Below are 19,563 nucleotides of genomic sequence, written 5' to 3'. Positions count from 1 at the left end.
TTTGGATAGGGTGTCATTTTGATCGCGTCTCAGTCGATCTTGTTGCAATATTTTGTTAGCACAAGCTTTTCTGACGGCCCTAAAGATGCGATTTATTCGAGAGCTCTCCGTATTCAGCCTCTGGTAATATTTTTATTCCTCTTTATTCTAAGAAACATGCATGCTTTAAGGAAGGGCGCGCTTTCGCCCTCGAAGCTCAACAGGATACGCTTGCATCATGAGCATATCTTTGTATGAACGGAAAACCTGATTGTAAAAGGAACTATTTTTTACTTTGTATAACTGTTTCATTTGTTTTAGGGTACAGTTGATGCTCATTACCACGACACTAGCGACTCCAGGGAAAAAACATCGTAAGTAGATATGACGACTGTTTCTATGTTCGTTACAATGATTCCGTTTCCCAAATAACATCACAGATTAACTTCCTTTATTTCGTTGTCAAAAAGGCAAAGATATTTCTCCTTACTTATACTCGGAATTATTATTAACTTCTCAGACTATAGATAAGGACGCTATAAAAAAAATATAAGATTTGCTTAGGCGATGCTTCAGTTTCGTAAAATGAGATATGAGGTCATAGAGGAGGAGAAATGTCTTTAAAGGAGAGCAGGATTTTCTCACCTCTCCTTTTGTAACTATAAGACAAATATATCGTCCCGCCTCTTGAAAGAAACATCCCTTTTTTCTCTCGAAATATTTGTGAGCGGATTTAATTTGCCGACTTTCTGTTTTCGAGAATATTCGAGCAACCCTAAATTATAACGTTTTAACATTTAGAGTAGAGTGCGACTAAGCTAAACTGCAGAATACCCGGGCACTTATTTGCACAAGGATTGCGCGAAAGCCTTTTCCTTCCCAGCCATTACGGTTTAATTAGTCAAGTGAAGGTTCGTAAACTCACTCTATACCTTCTAATTAAGATACTCATTACAATGCACTGAGAGTTCACCATTTTGAGGAAGGGCGCTTTGGCTTTAATATATCTGGAGGCATACGTTGATATCAGGGACAATTGCGACAAAATACAACCAAACGTAGCAGTAGGGTTTAGATCACTGGGAGTGAATGGCCCGGGGGTAAGATCACCATATTCTAATAATACGCTTTAATACCCGTCTGAAAGACTCAAAAGGATTGAGTTTCACAGTCAGAGTTTTCTCCATCCACTGCCTGACAAATTTTCGTAATTGGTCAACATTACATGTAAGTTAGATGTGACTAGCACCACAGGAAGGGATTGGTAATGATTTTCAGCTTGAGAGAGTAGAACCACTGAACTAGAAATCGAAAATTGACGGTATATGATTGGCTTAACGTTTATTTGGCCGTAAAACACCACACATTTTTAAGTCCTGTCACGTTATTTTCCCTGTGGAATGCACAAAGATATGTTTACATCACTGAAACCAAAAACTATCAATACAGTCTCCCCTAACTGTAGAGAGACTATTTATCGACTTTTATTTTGGTTGTTACAGACAGCAGGGATAAAAATAATAATCCCTTTATTAAAGTCTCAAGCTAATGGAATCGAGCACAAGTGCTCTAACAACAATGAGGAATAAGCCAACAGTACTTGGGGGGGAAACCTCTCCGAGTAGAGCAGAAACAAACTCAACCCACCAATAAAGGAGTCCAAGAATTGAACCCAGAACGTATCTGATAAAAGCACAATCCCTACCGGCTCCGGCCCTAATTCTCGCGCCTCATTTTGACAAATAGTGACTCTTCCTCTAAATCCCACTTTGATATCTCTCTCTTAAATTGAAAGGAATGTTTTAGGCCAGGGTCAAGTTTCTCGGCACAATGAAAACAGTAAAACCCTCGTTTTATAGCACTTTGAAACCTTCGTGATGGTTTGTTCAAGAGCATGTTATAATACCTTGTTGTTTTCCTGATCACTGGGACAATTTCCGGAAATATGTTGCGGGTAACTTTGGCTTGCACGATGAAAAAATGTCCGGTGTTCGCCGATCTCTGTCTTCGCACTTTGGAAACGGCGTTCAGAAATGACGATAGTCTTAAAATTTGTAGCCATTTCTAAACTCGAAGTCTTAAGCCCCAACCTCCGGTTTGTGTTATTTTATAGATGTGTTTTCTTAACCTTCAAGTTGCAGGGTGAAGATAAATCGTATTAATCGGTTTAACTGCTATCAGTAAAGTTCGCGGCAACCAACTACACTCTTTTCATGACACCGTGTAATTTTTGAGCTTGGTGGACCGTTTTTTGTGGTTTGAGCATGGATGCGATAAGTTTAATTCCGGAGAGTAAATCAATCTGACGAACGTGATAGTACTTACAAAAAAAACAAAACAGCAACATCGACAACAAATTAGAGAAATAGAGAGATTTAGTTTGGATATATTCTAAGCATGCTCTTAAGATTTTGGCTAACGTGCCGAACGTTCGTAAAGAAAAATAAGGCATTGTAATGCGCAGAAATTATTGATAGTAGATGTTCTCGGTACATAGGCCAGATGCGAGGCTGGCCCTGAAATACCCACAGTTACTGTTACAATTCAGTCTCCATTCAATCGCGAGTGATTTCCCTTATTTGCAATGCTTGGACCTTGCAATCGTGAAGGGAGGATCCATAATCCTCCAAAGTGGCTTAGAAATATCCATTGTTGTTTGTCTTGAAAGAGCCTCAATCTTTGACTTTGGGTCTTGGTAAATCGTGGTCGTTCCGAAGGCGAATGTAACGTACTTATCTTCAAGCAACTGCGTTCATTAGCCTTCCATGTAGCCTTCGTGTAGCCGTACCCACCCCCCGTAGTGGCGAATGCATTTATGTCCATATTCGTGGCACATCTTCAATATGCTTGCAAAAATAACGGACCTGCTTTCCTTGGGCTGAGATTAAGAAATTAATTTGTCAGCGTTTCTCGCCGTATAAGCATAAATGTTCAGGTTGGTAAAGAAAGGGTCCCATCTAATTGCAAGCGAAAAAACAACGCTCGTCCACTATTCGAGTGATAATCAGCACACCTTCGCCGCTAACTTACTTTTAACTTTAAGCTGTGCATACTTCTCTAGCACACGAAGACATAAAAGCTCAAGCTTCTCGCGTTGTGAATTCCCGTAAAATTTGCCAGCACTATTGCTACAGATTGACTAGACTTCACGAAACTGTTATTTTGTGATCATATATTAGTAGATCAAATAATTATAGTGAATCGTTGCTAAATCGTGAAAAAGACAGGAAACAAATAATATAAAAACATTCTGGAAAATGCAAGTTGTCATACAGCGGAATATCGTCGAACATTCTCATTTTGATAATGATATTCGAAGACTCCATAACTTTACGTGATGGAAGATGAATCCATCTGCTAACCCATCGCGGGTTTGCTTCAGTGAAGCTCGAAACTTATTTCCGGTTGTGGGCTATTACGTCACTAACATCGTTGGTGGTCGACTTCTCACGGCAGTGCGTTTCATTTTGTGAAATTATCAGTTACTCCCACAAATGTGGCCCGGGTTTGATTCCCAGACTCGAAGCCATGTGTGGGTTGAGTTTGTTGGTTCTCTACTCTGCAGCGAGAGGTTTTCTCCGGGTACTCCGGTTTCCCATCTCCTCAAAAACCAACATTCGACTTGATTTGCGTTTGCGTTTTAACGTGGATGATTTGCAAAGCCACATAAAAACGTAAAAAAGTCTCTGCGTTTTGAACCAGAATCACATTCGTGTAGACCAGGCCCAACAAAATGTTCATGTCATATTAAAAATGGCGGTGCCACTGTGACCAAAAAATCATTTCCTATTTTTCTTTGGATTTCAAACTGTCACAGTGTTGACTACACCTTTTGCTGTTCATTACAAGAAAATATGCATTCATTTGCGTGAAATGACGACCAACACCGCGAAGATACATTCATGAGCTTCCAAAAACGAACATTTGCACGTAACTCAGATTCAACAACTCGTGGTCAGTGGTCACTCGTGAGTACTTTTAGACTCTATCGCAAAGAACGCTCTATTCTTTGTACAAGCGAATTAATGTTTGTCTTATCCACTTCTAACGCCGTTCAGGAATATTAATGAATTTCAAACAGTGTGATGAAAATGTTAATGAACGGTTTATACACTTTAATGTTTGTCTATAGACCTTATTCATAAATGGCGGTCACATTTATAATTCTTTTGTCCACGTGCAAATTAGCCTACCAAGCCTCATTTTAGAGCAAGAATTCTTTTCAATTCACTGTATGGTATCAAGGCTTGGTAGGCTAATTTGCACTTCGACAAAAGAATTAAAATTGGCCGCCATTTATGAATAAGGTCTATTGTCTCTATTGATTTTCAAGATGGAGTTAATGACTTGAATGTTGGCGCAAATGAAAGAATATGTTTCCCTTTTGTATGCCGAATGACGCAAAAGAATGCCTAAATATGCTGAATGTTAACGAAATGAATCTCGTAATGAAGAGCAAAAGGTGTAAACACTAATCTCCCAAAGTTTTAAGCCTTGGTTTAAAAAAGACACCTATTTATTTTCCTCAGTATTTAATGTTCGCCATTACTAACTCCAAGATGATCGTGGAGAAAATGATATCAAAGGCCGCGGAATTAATCTGCAGCACGGGAGTTTTGGGCTTTAAGACTTTTAAACTCGCGTTTTGCACATATAATAAGCTGAAATTTTAAGCTAGTGAGTAAATAACGTCACTTTTCTCTGGATCCAGCCCTCTGAGGTCCAATCGGTCAGTTTTGAACGTGAGTAATGGCGGACCGTGAAATCCAAAGCTTACGCTAAAAGTAAACGACCTGTATGGGCCCGCAAATGATCCCAGGACTGCAAATGATCCCAGAACCACAAACGATCCCCAAATTGTACCGAAAATGATACCAGGACCGCAAATGATCCCCATATTGGACCGCAAATGATCCCGGAACGCAAATGATCCCCATCTTGGACCGCAAATGATCCCGAAAAAAAAGTAAGGAATGGCATGGAGGATAGAATGGTCTGAATAGAGAATTACTGCGAGGAGCGCTTATTTTTATTAAAATCACTTTAAATCATGGCTCACAAGAGGTTTCTGCCTCATTATAGTTTTCCAGAAAGACTGAATTTTGTGTCTTACCACGCTGTTATAAATTAAATTTGCCACGTTTAATTATCGGATACAATCATCAAAAACTAACTTGGACGCAATTCTAAACTGACTGTGACCAGGGGCCCGTTTCTCGAACCCTGCGTGTGTTGCCAGAGTTGTTCGATAAAAGTGGCCCCTCAGTCACAATCAGTTTAGAATTGCGTCCAAGTTCGTTTTTGATCATTGTACTTCCGATAATTAAAAAAAGGCAAATTTAAAACAGCGCGGTAAAAACAAAATTCAGTCTTTGTGAAAAACTATAATGAGGCAGTAACCTGTTGTGAGCCATGATTTAAAGTGATTTTAATAAAAATAAGCACTCTTCACATTCCATCCTCCATGCCATTCCTTACTTTTTTTTTGGGATCATTTGCGGTCCAAAATGGGGATCATTTGCGGCACATTGCGGTACAGTTTGCGGTTTTTGCGGTCCTGGCATCATTTTCGGACCCGTACAGACCTTTGGATAAAAGTCAAAGCTCCAAATTTTGCCAGTCAGGTGTTAAGCAAAGACACTTTCAAAATAAAATTCACCATGCACGACATCCTCACTTCAAAAAACTCCAAACCATTTGCGTGAACAGAAATGGAGCCACATGGTTAACTCCAAAAGGAGACAAAAACCTAAACGGCTGGCGAAGTAAAGAAACACCAAACTTCGAGTTTCTTTTAGGCAATAAGTCACCGAAACGTAAATTATAATGTCCATTTTCGGACCTAGTAGGAAGCGATAAGTTTTTAAAGATCAACTGTGGAAGAAGGCGGTCCCCTGATCGCAAAAACGAAAGTTGTCCTTATACGAAAAAAACGAAATTTGTCCCCAGTGGTTTGAACAGTTTTAAACTGATTAAATCAAATATGACCTGACACAAAATGACATCACCTTTATGATAATCTCCCAATATGATGTTGTAGGTTGCGGGGTGATCTTAAACAAGGCCCGTGGCACGATTGATTCTCCTGGCTATCCTAACAAATATCCAGCGAACTTAACATGTTCTTGGACAATACAAGCCCCTCCCAGCCATAAGATTACACTCCAATTTAGCGACTTTCGTCTCCAAGGAGGCTCGAATTGCCGCCACGATTGGTTGGACATCTACGATGGCCCCAGTATCCGCGAGGCCAGGCTTGGAAGATTCTGCGGTAATAAAAAACCGCGGCTGCTCAAATCAACGGGCCAGTCCCTGTATTTAAGACTAATCAGCAACGGTATGACTGAAAAAAGAGGCTTCAGGGCTTCATATGACACCCCTCAAGGTGAGCTGTGCTGAATAGAGAGGAAGGGTTGGGCGCAATGACAAAAGCAATCGCGTTTTCGCACCAGTGTTTCCCGGTCAGATTCCCGGCTTCGGCGTCAAATGTGGGTTGGGCTTTTTGTTGATTCTCTACTTTGCTCCGCGTGGTTTTTCTCAGGTTATTTAAAGTTTTACTTTTCATCGTCCCGTTTTAGTTAAGTTTTATTTTATTCGCCACAATTCATGGAGTGGCAGGGGAGAGGAACAGAACTTTCGTCCCAATTAAAACCTAACCCCGTTACAGGATACTTCACCTTATACAACTTGAGCAAAAAGGAATAATCGCGAAATACTTAAGATACTGCAAAGTTATAACTTTAAAGTGACGTTTTGGTTGCCTTAGCTGCCGTCTTTTCTTAATTAAACTTCCTCTTCTTAGAGAGAATGTTAGCAAATGAGCCAGGGAGTTTCAAACATCGGAAGAGCGCTTCAATAGGTTGTCTTTTTAAATCGCGTAAGACATCTTTTTAATCGGTTCCTAAGCAATTCTTAATCTCACCAAGTGGTTTTTAATTTGGCTATCTTCAATGATGGTTTTTCCTGTTAGCAAAGGACTCTTTTCTTGTTTGCGTTCACTGGGCTGAAGAGTACGGGAAAAGTGACCTCTGCCATGGGTCAAAACTCACTGTGTTGAGCATGCGCGGCGGTTACTTAGCGACCGAATCCTAACGTGATACTTCATGTCGTATGGGCTCACTTAAAAACAGCGGAATTACTGTAAAGGAATGCGCGGGACATACAGCGGGCTCAAGTCATAGTCAGCAAACACATCACGGGGCATGCGGTTTGAAGAGTGCCGTCCGAGGTTGGATCAAAGTGAGTTTCGACCCATGGCAGGGGTCTCTCTTAACGAATTCCCGTACTCGTCAGACCAGGGAACGCAAAAGAGACCTCTGCTATCAGAGAATGGTGGTTTTAAAAGTTATTATTTTTTATTGTAATATATGAACTGTACAGCGTCTTCAACTATCAGAAGAAAAACGCTCTATAAGTGCTCACAACTCAACACGGCGCGCCGATGCGTAACCGGCTGGATGTGCAGATGAAATAAATTATTTGTCTATTTTTCTTGAGTATATTCTAAAACAACGAATTATCTCTTGCTATTCACCTTTATCACGCGGCGGCCATTTTGGAGTCCGTGGGGAATAAAGGCTTTGTCTTTGCATTGTCTTTGCCCGTCCAGCCTCACACTGAATGAGAGGTTCGACGGGCAAAATCTTTTGTTTGGACATTGAGTGATATGGGTCTATTCGCCTCCTAGCAACTCACGCGGGATTTGCACTCGAAATTATTGTTGTCGTTGCAGGAAAAAAATGAGTAAAAAACATCTCTTTGCGCAACGGCTCGGTGAATATCCAGCACTAACCTCCGCCACTTCGGTGACTGATAGTTGTTAATTATAGAGGGTAGCAATATATGGGTTGAGTAGGATTTCTAAAAACGTCCATTGTAAGTGTTATTCATGTGTATTGTACCGGGTAAAAGAAATAATACCTATTTTAATAAGAGATCATCACGATAAAAGTCAAAGCTAGTCCAATTTATCTTTATCCAACAGTTTACTTTTATTGTTTATTTATTTATTTATTTGTTTATTTATTTATTTAGTAACTTTCATTTAGTGAAAAAAGGCACTAATGAGGGAGGGGCTAACGTACGGACTCGAAGTCCCAGCGAGGTCAGCCCCCATAAATATATACTTACATTAAAACATATATAAACAAAGACTAATAATTAACCACATTTCTTTCTTAGTATTACTGAATTGAGCGACAATGAGGGAGAATGTTTTTCATGTTTGAATTCTAGAAGTGTCAAAATTAGCGATAAATTTATTAAAGAAGTAGTTAAATAGACGGTCTTTGAAGGTATCATTAGCACAAGGCTACCTTTTTTTCTAATCAGTCAGCCGAGAATAAAATACTGAATATTCAAAGTGCATTGCATAATGAGATACATCTGAAAATTGGAACGTTATATAATAGATTATCTCTGAGCAATGATGCTTTGAAAAATCGAATTTTTTAGGAAGAATTCATGGGATAATCAGTGCTATTGCCACCCGATAATTTATCAGTTTTTGATGGCTAATAACTTGCTTGTTATCAAATATAAAAGGAATAAAATTGAACAGTTAATAAACTGCAACAAGTTCTTTTACCTTTTAAATTTAAGGTAAAAGCATGATACCTTTCTTGGCAAACTCGTATGTTACTGTAACAAAGTGTTAACAATGACATCAGCAAGTATTGAGGCCCTGACGGGGAGGGAGGAGGAGGGGGTGGGGGGGGGGGGGGTCCCGTGTCGCTTGCCGGAATTTTGTTGGGAAAGGATGTCTTTTGTCGGAATTTCATTTTATGTGCTATCGCTACTTTTTGGGCCATGTCGTTTGTCGGAATTTATCCTGTCAGGGCCTCAATATTCCTTTATATTTGATAGTAGAAAAAGACTCTTAAGGTTCTTGCTATATAAGGGATGTCATTATTATTATTATTATTATTATTATTATTATTATTATCATCATCATCATTGTTATTACTATATTTATTACTATTATTATTATTATTATTATTATTATTATTATTATTATTGTTAATACTGTTATTACTATTATATTTATTTCCTTCTTTTAAGATTGTGGAGGAACCTACGCTGGATTCGGAGGCAAAATAAGCTCTCCAAACTACCCTTCATTCTACCACTCTGAAGCGAACTGTACGTACAAGATCCAAGTGTACACTGGTTTCAGAGTGAGGGTCAGGTTTCAACACTTCAGTACTGAGCCCAAGAGAGTAGGCGGTATGTTGGATAAGAGCTACGCGTAATATGAGTGAATGTTACCTATTTTTATTGATTTTATAATGGTATGTAAGGAGAAATGTAGACTCTGAAAAATATCGGAGTCCCAGATGGGATATTTTTCCGAGTCTACATTTCTCCTTACATTCAATATCATTGTTGTTGTTTCATCGTTAACACACTCACTTTATAATGGTAATTGACTTAAAGGCGCTGTTACACTGTGCAATTTTTTGAGCAACTTGTCTCGCAACGCCATTGCCAGACAAGTTGCAGGAATCATTGCCCAGTGTAACACGCCTTGCAACGGCCAACGTTGCGAGACCAGTTCAGTGCAGAAACCGTTGCGGAAAGTAGAATTAAGTTCTATTTTCCTCAATGATTGAAACGCATTGCGCAGTGTAACATTTGTCCTGCAACTTGTTTCGCAACGGTTTGCGGCACCGGCGAATGAAAACGTTCATTTAACCTCATGTGATCCATGATCGAAACGAGACAAGTTGCATGAAACGTTGCTCAGTGTAACACCCGTAAAACAGCTTATTTCGAAATGTGAGAAAGTTTGTAGAAATGGTTTTGCGAGACAAGTTGCAAGAAAAATTGTACAGTGTAACAGCTTCTCAAGTGATGTGCAATTTGATCTGAAATCATACGTGTGGTTTCAAAATGGAACAAGCGCAGAGCGCGCGATTTTTTAATGCGTTTCATAAAATGAAAACCTTGCAAACTGGACGGTAACGAAAACAGATGCACTTCAGGACTTTTGGCGTGAAATTTCGAAGTTCTTTTAAGAATTCAAGTTCCGATAAAATTGGAAATTTGCCGTTCGTAAGAAGATTGAACCTGCCTAATCATGGACTTTTTTCTTGGAAATAACAAACAAGCTTTTCCACTTCTGGTTTTCCTTCAGTAAGGAGTTACGTAAAGCCATATTTTTGGGCAACCAAGCAAAGTTCAACCTCGTTTTGCATATAATCTTACAAAACAAAGAAGTTACTTTTGTTGCTCACGAGGCCTAAATCGCTGTTATAGTATTTGATAGCTTTTTTCGTGTTTCCTTTCAAGTCTCAATGAGGTATAGTGAGGAGGCTTCAGGTTCTCACTTGATCACTCAATCAATGGATTGTTAAATTTCGGGTTTCGTTCGGGCGGCCGAATTGTTGTACGAATGTACTCGAGACGGAAGCGCGAAGCACACGTGTCGCAGGTTCGAATGTACCCTTCGCTCCTATTTCATTATTTTTAGGAATAGTTTTGAATTTTCCAAGCCTTAAAAGTCGTAGTAGAATATACATATATATATATATATACCATCAATGAGGTGTCTCACAACACTTTGATTTATTATTTTGTCGTACAGGAACTTGCTACGACTATGTCGAGGCTTATGATGGACTCTCTAGCGATGATTCTATCCTGGGGAAATACTGTGGAAAAGTCGGTCCATTTACCCTCATCTCTAGAAGCAACGTTATGTTGTTGCGATTTGTATCCGATAAGACGGTGAACCACAAGGGATTTCAACTTGTCTATTCAGCTGAAGGTACAGTTATCCGATACAGCTCCTTTTTTTCAAAGTGACCTTCTTAACCGTGACCTCAACTGGAAGAATAGTCATGCCGTAATACATAAAGTTCTTAGGATTAAAGTGCATATCACGTAAACAAAATTTATTCTCCGAAATCGTCCCAAATATATTGTTTGATTTTCAGAACCTCTTAACTTGAAAACTCAGTTTTTTTTATTCGCTTTGAAAGGCGTGAAAAGTGATCACACTTTGATCCATGTCCGAGCAATGAAGGGAATGGGTTCGATGCTGGGTGACGTCACAAATTGCTTTGTATCGCAGTTTTTAAGGAACTACCACAATGCAAAGCAGACTGTGAACTCGGTACAAAACCGATTCCTCTTCCTTGCGCGATCGTAGATCAAATTACTTACCTCTTACTAACCAAATGGAAGTCCTTACTGGGTAATATTGACCCGAGGTCACGGCAGTACGGACCTACAAAAACGATCGAGGGTCAATGTTCCCCATTGCGGTGCCGACCACGTGAGGATAGTAAATTGTTTATTATATTATAAGGCATCGTTTTTTTGAGCGATCGGACACTTCTCCGCTTGGTGAATGTTCGTAATCTCCTTATTCCATTAGGCAACTTTGAAAGGTAACCTTTTACAGAGTGTCTCAATGGGGTTAACCGTTAGCCAACGCCGCGCATATTTAAAAATTATTACGTCATTACAACTGGCCAATCAGGTTCCTCTTCCTAAATGGCTGCGTAGCTAAAATCAGATTTTAAAAAACTGTCATTCGCCCATGTATGGGAGATTCGTTCTCTTACCTCATCCTCTTTTGCTCCCAGTTTGAAGTCTTGACAAAAATGTAAGTCACATTCTGATCAATGACTTATTCTATTCAATATGCGTACTAAGACCTTACTAACTAACACAGAGAAACCCGAAAAGCATTAAAAAAAGTTTCATTTTTAACTAGGAAAGTTTCTTTGTTTTTCATGTAAGTGAACCGAGACGAAAAAAAAAAACGGTTAGCCGTGAAAAGGTAAATTCTTAAACCGTTAGCCGTGAAAGCTATCCCTCGATTGAGACCCTCTTTACATGTAAAACTAAATTCCGCTTGTTATAAGTGAAATTGTACTGTTGTGATGAAAAGAATTAAATTCGCTCAACTTGGATTTCTAGGGAGAGAGAAAAATACGAAAACGGACCGTTTCCATGGTAATGGTCCATACTGTTAAATTCCGACCAAAGGGTGCTCCATTAAGCCTAAGAATTGCTTACCATATAATAATCATGAGCGCGCGTTGGATATGAGATGGTAAATAGCCAACGAGGCGCGTAACACCGAGTTGGCTATAACCAGTCTAAACCAGTCAACACCCGCATATAAGAACAAGTGGATTAAGAACATCAGGCTGAATTTTGGCCGATAAAGCACCATATAAATAAGAACAAATTCAGCCTGATAAATAAAACATGTTCTTAATATAAAGGGACAGAGCATTAGAATAAGGAAAAAGTACAATACAGTACAGTAAGTGATCAAAGCAATATGGTGTTCAGGACCATTACAAACTTTGAAATCTATTTTAAAAAGGCTGGTATGTCTATTAAACCTCTAGTAATGTACAATTTGTGAAAGCAATTGTAAGAACATTTTTAGAAAACTTTTAGGCTGATTTCTTACTAAGCACCCCTTAAATGAGAACACAATCAGCCTGAAACGTGAAATAAGTGTTCTTATATTCGGGTGTTTACTGTATCCAACAAGCGCGAATGGAATAATTGTTTTATTGAATTCCTTAAACTCCAAAAGTTTGGAAGTACGAAAGCGAGAAAATCCGAGCGAAATCGAAAAAACTTGATGAAGATACGATGTTGTTAATACCTGGTGGTCAGACAGATGCAGGCTCAACACAAACATTTCTTACCTTTCTAAACGTCGGAATTGATCCAAACTTTCCAAAAAAAAAAAAAACCCGTTTATTTTTTGCTTTATTCAGAGACAACGCTTAGCTCAATCATTTGCCATATAAGGTCTAACTAAGGTATATGAGCCGATGACCGAGATCGAGTAAACCAATCAGAGCACGAGAAATGCTTTAACCGAGGTTGAGAATTTAAAGGGAAATTGTCACGAGAAGCGCATGCGCTAGCGTCTTGTGAAAACTTGAAAAGTGTTAGGTTAACTTTTTTCAAGTTGAATCGACAAATTCAAAATGGTGTCCACTGGGGAGGGCCATGGTGGACAAAGGAGAAACTCCGGCGAATATACGTGACTCACCCGTGAATCCATGATGGTGGCTAGAATTTTCTGTGGGCTCGAGAGCAAACAAACTCGAGCATGCGCAGCACATGACAGTGCCCCTTTAATAACACTAGTTTATTCCACTTTTTAAGAGCCTCTAAAACAGTGACTTTGAAGGATTGAATTAAGTGAACCAAAGAATCAGTGTTACACAATTGCAGAGAATTGTTGAGAAGAAAGGGGTTTTCTTAGGTGATAGACACGTATGACACCTTGCGACACATTGCAAAGTACTATGGATCTCATTGTTTACTTGTATTCCACATGTATGACAGTAAATACTTCATAACCCCAGAAAAATAAAGGCTCTGAGAGGTCAGCATCTGCTGCGATTTCATTTTATAGTTTTCAATTCAAACTCGACCCGATTTCGAGTCCTTGAGAATAAAATTTCAGCTCGGAGTGGTATCTTAGGACTTATAGTCTCTCTGATCCACAGCACTGCATCTTTAGACAAGCGTAGAAAAGAGCATTGCTTTTCAATGAACCAGGTCCAGAGCTAATAATGGATTTCCAACATTGAGTAAAATGACATGCGCACACCAACAATGCACGCATAATTTCCCCTGTTCACATGATTATTTTGTTTTAGTTTAAAATGTTATGAATCATGATGCTATCCAGCAATCAATTATGAACATTTCCCTTTAAATCACTGACGATGACGGATGTGCCGTCGAAATATGACGTCTGGAACATTAAATAAACTCTTGTTGTTGCTTTTTGTCGGGAACTTTTGACAAATCATTATCAAATGTAAACTTAACTGATTAAAGGTGTGCTTGAGATGTAGCCTGAAACACGATTTGTCATAAATAAAGCAGGGGTCCGTAAACAGGGGTCACCATGGCAACCCTGCAAAGCGGGAACTTTGAGACTAACCGTCTAAGGAGGGAGGAATGGTAACCGCAAAAATTAGGTAACCTTTCGAGATTTTGATAGTTCCCCCTTCTCGCAGAGGCTTTCCCTGGCTGCATTATATACTGATGACCCGTGGCAAAGTCTTGAGCCTTGCCTAAAGTTAATTTAACTCCTATTTAATTAACTAAACTTGGGAAAAAGACTTAAATAGAAAGAAATGGCGTACATTGTAGGGTTGTGTACACTGGATTCCTTTTCCGGAGTTTCTGAGGGTAATTGAGTTTATGTTATGCTGGTGAACAGTCACTTTTCTCATTTTCTATTTTTTGTGTTTAGATATAAATGAATGTGACAACAATAACGGCGGATGCAGTCACACTTGTGTGAACAACCAAGGAAGTTACACTTGCCGATGTCCAACCGGGTACGAGCTTAAGAACGACAGCCGAACATGTTTGGGTAAGTTTTATTAGAGTGTAAGAGAATGTTAACATGGACAAGGGGTCGATATTTTGTGCATCAGGTCTGCGAAACTCCTTTTGCAAAGTCGGGCTAGTCACTTATTGTCTAAGGTCAAATTTTGTGCCTTTGACAGTCGAAAAAAAATCTAAAATACCAAGATATAAAAATGGAGGGGATCAGATTTTACTTTAATTTCTGCAAACTGATTACACGTGACAGATTTTGTGTACGGCGAGAATGAGTTGTGCTTGTTGTCGTCGTTAATATTTTGACTTGATTGCGGCCTTGCGATTTATTTCTCGTGGAAACGCACTTAACTGCAATATAGAAGACTTCCAAACGCGACATGCAAGAATTTTAGGGAGTGTCATCTTTTTAAACCCCAAGAACTTCAACCGGCTTATTCAGCTGAAGGTACAGTAAACGATTCAAAACTTCAGGAAAAGTAAAGGCTCTTTTCAATTCAAACTTGAGCCGATTTCAAGTCCCTGTAAATTATTTCCGGTTGGGGGTGGTTCCTTAGGATTTTGATGAAGTCGTAGGTCTCTCATGATTGGCTTTTGTGAAAACACCCGCGAAAACCCCGCTGGGATGTTCTTCTAAAAATAAAAAGATACGGGACGGAGTTGACTCAGAGGGTTAATATTGAAGGTAAAGGCCCCCAGTAATGGTCTCATGATAAAGACCTATGCGAAAGACTGCTAGCAATTACATTGGCCTCATAAGGGAATGGGACTACCCAGGAATCACTAGGAACTTATCACTGGCAAAATAAGCTGTTAATCGGAGTAAATACTCTCTTCTCTTTATACTATCTTTATACAGCTGTTCCAACCACCCAACCGCGTGTTTCTTCTACCTTATCTTCCAACTCTTGTGGACCTCATCGTTTCGGATGCGTAGACGGTACATGCATAGATAAGAGACAGGTGTGCGACGGTCTAGATGACTGCGTCGACTTGTCAGATGAACTGAATTGCCCCTGTCGTGACACGGAGATGACATGCGCTAACGGGGTCTGTGTCGGCCTGGATTGGATTTGTGATGGCGATGATGACTGTGGAGATGGAACGGACGAGATGAATTGCACTAGAGGCAGGAGTTCACCAGGTCTAAAGCAACATTCTATCTCCAAACAGAACGTACTCAGGAGCTCATCAAGGGGAATCTCTATCTCGCATACTTGGAGTCAACCCTTTCCTGAGTAGATTTATTTATAGAACACCAATCAAAAACAGGGCTATCTCAGCGTCAAGGGAAATATGATACTTTACTCGGGGAAAACCTGTTAAAATACTCGGGAAAGTGTTGACTCAAAGAATTAGTGGAGATAGACGCTCCTGTTGATGATCTCCCGACGTACTTTATTTTGATTTTGATCGTTGAATGACAGCAATTGCAGTTAATATAAAATTGCATCTGGATTGAAGCAACTTAGGCAGTTGCAAATCGCCAGTAAGCTGAGCGGGAGGTTGTGCGCTTTGATAAAGGATCTTTGTTGCAGCTGGGTTCCCTGTTGCGCATTTTCGTGCTATTTTGTGTCACGTGACTATCTCGCTCGCGACGAGTGTCAAACACAAAGGCATAAGCTTGAGTTACGAACGTATAAATTGAGTTTCACGCATTACTTTGAAATTTTTTGCTACCGCTTACATTAACCCTTAATTTACTCTGTCTAACGCCAGGCGATTTTACTCGTCAATGGGGAACCCCCGGGATAATGTGGCCTTCCAAGTTGGTGTGATGTCTCATAAGGGCCGGTCCTTTCCGGTCTTTATTCTCCGACAGCCTTCGAAGTCCACACGGAGTGGAACTAAGCCGTAGAGGAAGATGCTCCTCTCGGCTGTTTTAATGGCTCGGCTTGATCTTGAGTTGCGCCAAGTAGTTTAGCAATTTATCCATGAATCTCTGAAGTATCTGCGGGTTGAGATTAGAATAATAATATTCTTGGTGTTTGCAGGAACCTATGATTAGGATCGTGCAACTTCATTGTATATGTGGGACGGGGTTTTTACAGACCGAATTATTTTTAGATTGATTTTCCGCGAAACCAGACCTTTCCAGCAAATCACAATCTACTATTATTGCGCATACGTTCTGCGCATCTCGAGATACTCGGATTTCCTATCGGCGGTGCTTATTAATACGGGGATGTTTTTGCGCGGTTCAAAACTATGTGGAGAAAGCAGAGCTTAGCAAGTGCTCTTGGTATCCAAAATGAAAATTGGGGATAACCATGCAATTTTCAGAGACAATTAAGCTTCAATTTGGCAAAGAACGTCATACATTGCTTTGTATTTTAAAGCTTTTTACAAATGCGTGGTTACCCCCAATTTTCTTTTTGGATTTCAATCACACTTGTTGAGATCTGCTTTTCCCGCATATTCAGTAAACCGCGCAAAAATGCCTTTGAATTAGTAGGCACCGTCCTTAAGTAAAAAGAGGTCGTTCGATTGCTTGAAATGGAGATGCATGTCGTTCACTCAGTGCATAAAAAAATGCGTAACAACGAAGAATGTTTTTGAAAATGCTGACTTAGTTTTTGTTTTCATTTTGTAGCTTCTGCAAACTGTTCTACAAATAACGGAGGATGTGAATACAAATGTTCTGAGTTTTACGTAGGCAACCAGAAGGAAATAAGGTGCTCTTGCAAACGAGGCTACGTGCTGCAGCAGGACGGAAAGCATTGCGCAGGTCAGTTTTTCGTTGAGAAACGAATCTCCTTACTAGGACCACCAAATTTGCATGAACACTGACGGTGGCCATGTCTGCGCATGTCAGGAAGGATACTTCCTGAACGTTGATAAAGTCAGTTGTGAAGGTAATCCGAAAGGATGTTATTTCCAAGCACCTTTAAAACCTGTAAAAAGTTGCGTTCTCATTCAAATTCGTAAAACTCCGGCAACAAAAAAATAATTAAATTTATTAAATCGACAATCTAAATTCCCACAGAATCAATGAACATTTCTCAGAATCCTTCTAACTTAAATCAAGTTACTTAAATGTGATAAAATCGAAGGGAATGGTCTTTTCCGAGACCACAACATTTCCAGGACGCTCGATTACAAAGAAAAACGGAGCTCCGTGCAAGGGATTATAACTGTTTTCTCTCGTTAAAACAGGCTACATATCCGCAGGTAAATAAGAGAGATTCGATCTTTTCATAGTTTTATTGAGGAAACGGTCATCACACAAGTCTAAATCCCAATTCTCTGACGAAGTCATGAGGGGTTTCGCCCGCAATACAAAGTGGCATAAGCAAGGACGACAACGATGGCTACAAGAACGTTGTCTGAAAACATTTTATAAAATAATTAGGATAGTACGCGCACTCTCATTGGTCAATAGCTGTGTATAGATGAGAGTAAGTAAACGCGATATTTTATTTGGCTGCCATTTAGGAAAGAGGTCTAGAGACACATATCACTCGATGCCCAGGCAAAAGACTTTGTGCCTCCAACCTCTCATTCAGTGTGAGGCTAGATGAAAATACAAACCCTTTATTCCCCACGGACTCCAAAATGGCCGCCGAGTGAAAAGGGGGAATTAATTAGTCCACTACCATGGTTGTGGACGTTCGGAGCGACTGAGATCCTTGTTCTTCCGTGTTTAAAATTAGGATATCTAAAGGAAAAAAAGCATATTCCAACGCCCGACATGTTTGACCTTTTGTCTCCTTACAGATATAGATGAGTGCGCAAACAACCACGGAGGCTGCAGCCACGAATGCATCAATACTGCTGACAGTTTCCATTGCCAATGTTTTCCTGGATTTGAATTTGAAACTAGTCAGAAAAAGAATTGCCGAGGTAAGATTAAGAGAAATTAGCATTTTCTGATTTTCCTCTGGTTCCAAATCACTTGTACCACCCCGCGGCGGGGCAAACGTAGCTCGGATTTCGTAGATTGAGGTTCGCCTTTGATTCTTATTGTTACGAATTTCTCTGATCCGCACTAGCGTAGCGTTTGACAAGCATAGACAAAATTGAAGAACTAGTTTTCCATGAATCATCTTCAAAGTTAACGGAACTTCGAACATCAAGTAAAATGAAATGCTCGCAGGTACAATGCACGCATAGTTTCACTGTGCACGCTAATTGTCTGACCCGTTATATTTTACTTTATATATCACTGATCCGTGGAAGGTGCGGTGGCCACATGGTTAGTGTGCTCGACTCCGGATCAGGGTTTCGGGCCGTGGACGTTGTGTTGTGTTCTTGGGCAAGACACTTTACTCTCACGGTGCCTCTCTCTGCCCAGGTGTATAAATGGGTACAAGCGAATTTAAAGCTTTGGCTTGCCCTGCGTTGGACTAGTATCCCATCCAGGGGGGAGAAGAAATACTTCTAGTCGCTTCATGCTACAGAAACCGGGATAAGCTCCAACCCCCTAATGCGCCACTTGGCTCGTAAGCAGACTTTACCTACCACTGATCCGTGATATCACAGACCTGTCTCAAGAAGAGCTTTGCCTCAATATTCCATTCAGGCCCCTTTGTAATTAACTGAAACTCAACTTGAATGTAAGATTTTAGTTGAAGGGAAGGGGTCTGGAGGGGTCAGTTTATAACCGGCCAATTTGTCCATTTCCTTTTTTTTGTGTTTAGATATAAATGAATGTGACAGTAATAACGGCGGATGCAGTCACACTTGCGTCAATGACGATGGGAGTTACTTTTGTCAATGTCCAACGGGATTCAGGCTTCAGAGCGACAACCGGACTTGTGTTGGTAAGGATTGACTTCACTGTTAATTGGCCTTTTTTCATACCAGAGACGCATGATCTGTCCAGATGAATTATGCGTCTGGACGAACTGTTCACTTTAGTACGTCTTCGAGACATCTGGAGCCCGTCTTTGTACTAGACAAACTTAACAAGCGCAAAAAAGATGGTTGCCGAAGCTCTTCCCAGACGAATTATGCATCTCAAGAATAAAAAAGGCCATTAAGCCATGAGAGAATGTCAAATTGTGCCCCAGTTCTGCGCAATTCAATTTCTAAAGTCGCGTTGTAACCAGTGATTAATGTTCATTTCGATCTGTTTCTTTTTTTATGAAATCAGTTATTTGTTAAAGATCAATTTTTGTGTTGTTAACAGTCGGAAAAGAACCTGAAATACGAAGATATTGAGATACATTTAATTCGATTTTATTTTATTTTCTTCAAACTGACTTGACTGGCTCTGCAAAATGTAAGTTGCACGAGCCC

At 39.9% G+C, this 19,563-nt stretch overlaps 1 protein-coding gene across 2 annotated transcripts in view; it reads left to right on the top strand.

Moving 5' to 3' along the window:
- LOC138015464 (fibrillin-1-like) overlaps positions 1-19,563 on the top strand; it is a 30,857-nt gene continuing 11,294 nt past the window's right edge. Inside the window, exons 1-10 of one of the 2 annotated variants that reach the window (XM_068862531.1) lie at positions 2-123; positions 301-353; positions 6,020-6,364; positions 9,040-9,204; positions 10,565-10,747; positions 14,231-14,353; positions 15,182-15,466; positions 16,916-17,050; positions 18,040-18,165; positions 18,963-19,085. In XM_068862531.1, the coding sequence (XP_068718632.1) occupies positions 86-123; positions 301-353; positions 6,020-6,364; positions 9,040-9,204; positions 10,565-10,747; positions 14,231-14,353; positions 15,182-15,466; positions 16,916-17,050; positions 18,040-18,165; positions 18,963-19,085 (1,576 nt within the window). In that variant the 5' untranslated portion in view covers positions 2-85. Of the gene's footprint in view, positions 124-300; positions 354-6,019; positions 6,365-9,039; positions 9,205-10,564; positions 10,748-14,230; positions 14,354-15,181; positions 15,467-16,915; positions 17,051-18,039; positions 18,166-18,962; positions 19,086-19,563 lie in introns of both variants that reach the window. The other variant, XM_068862532.1, reaches the window with a different exon arrangement.

Source organism: Montipora capricornis, chromosome 9 (genome assembly GCF_036669925.1).
Source record: "Montipora capricornis isolate CH-2021 chromosome 9, ASM3666992v2, whole genome shotgun sequence".
Taxonomy (NCBI): domain Eukaryota; kingdom Metazoa; phylum Cnidaria; class Anthozoa; order Scleractinia; family Acroporidae; genus Montipora; species Montipora capricornis.
This window is presented reverse-complemented; position numbering and strand designations above follow the sequence as displayed.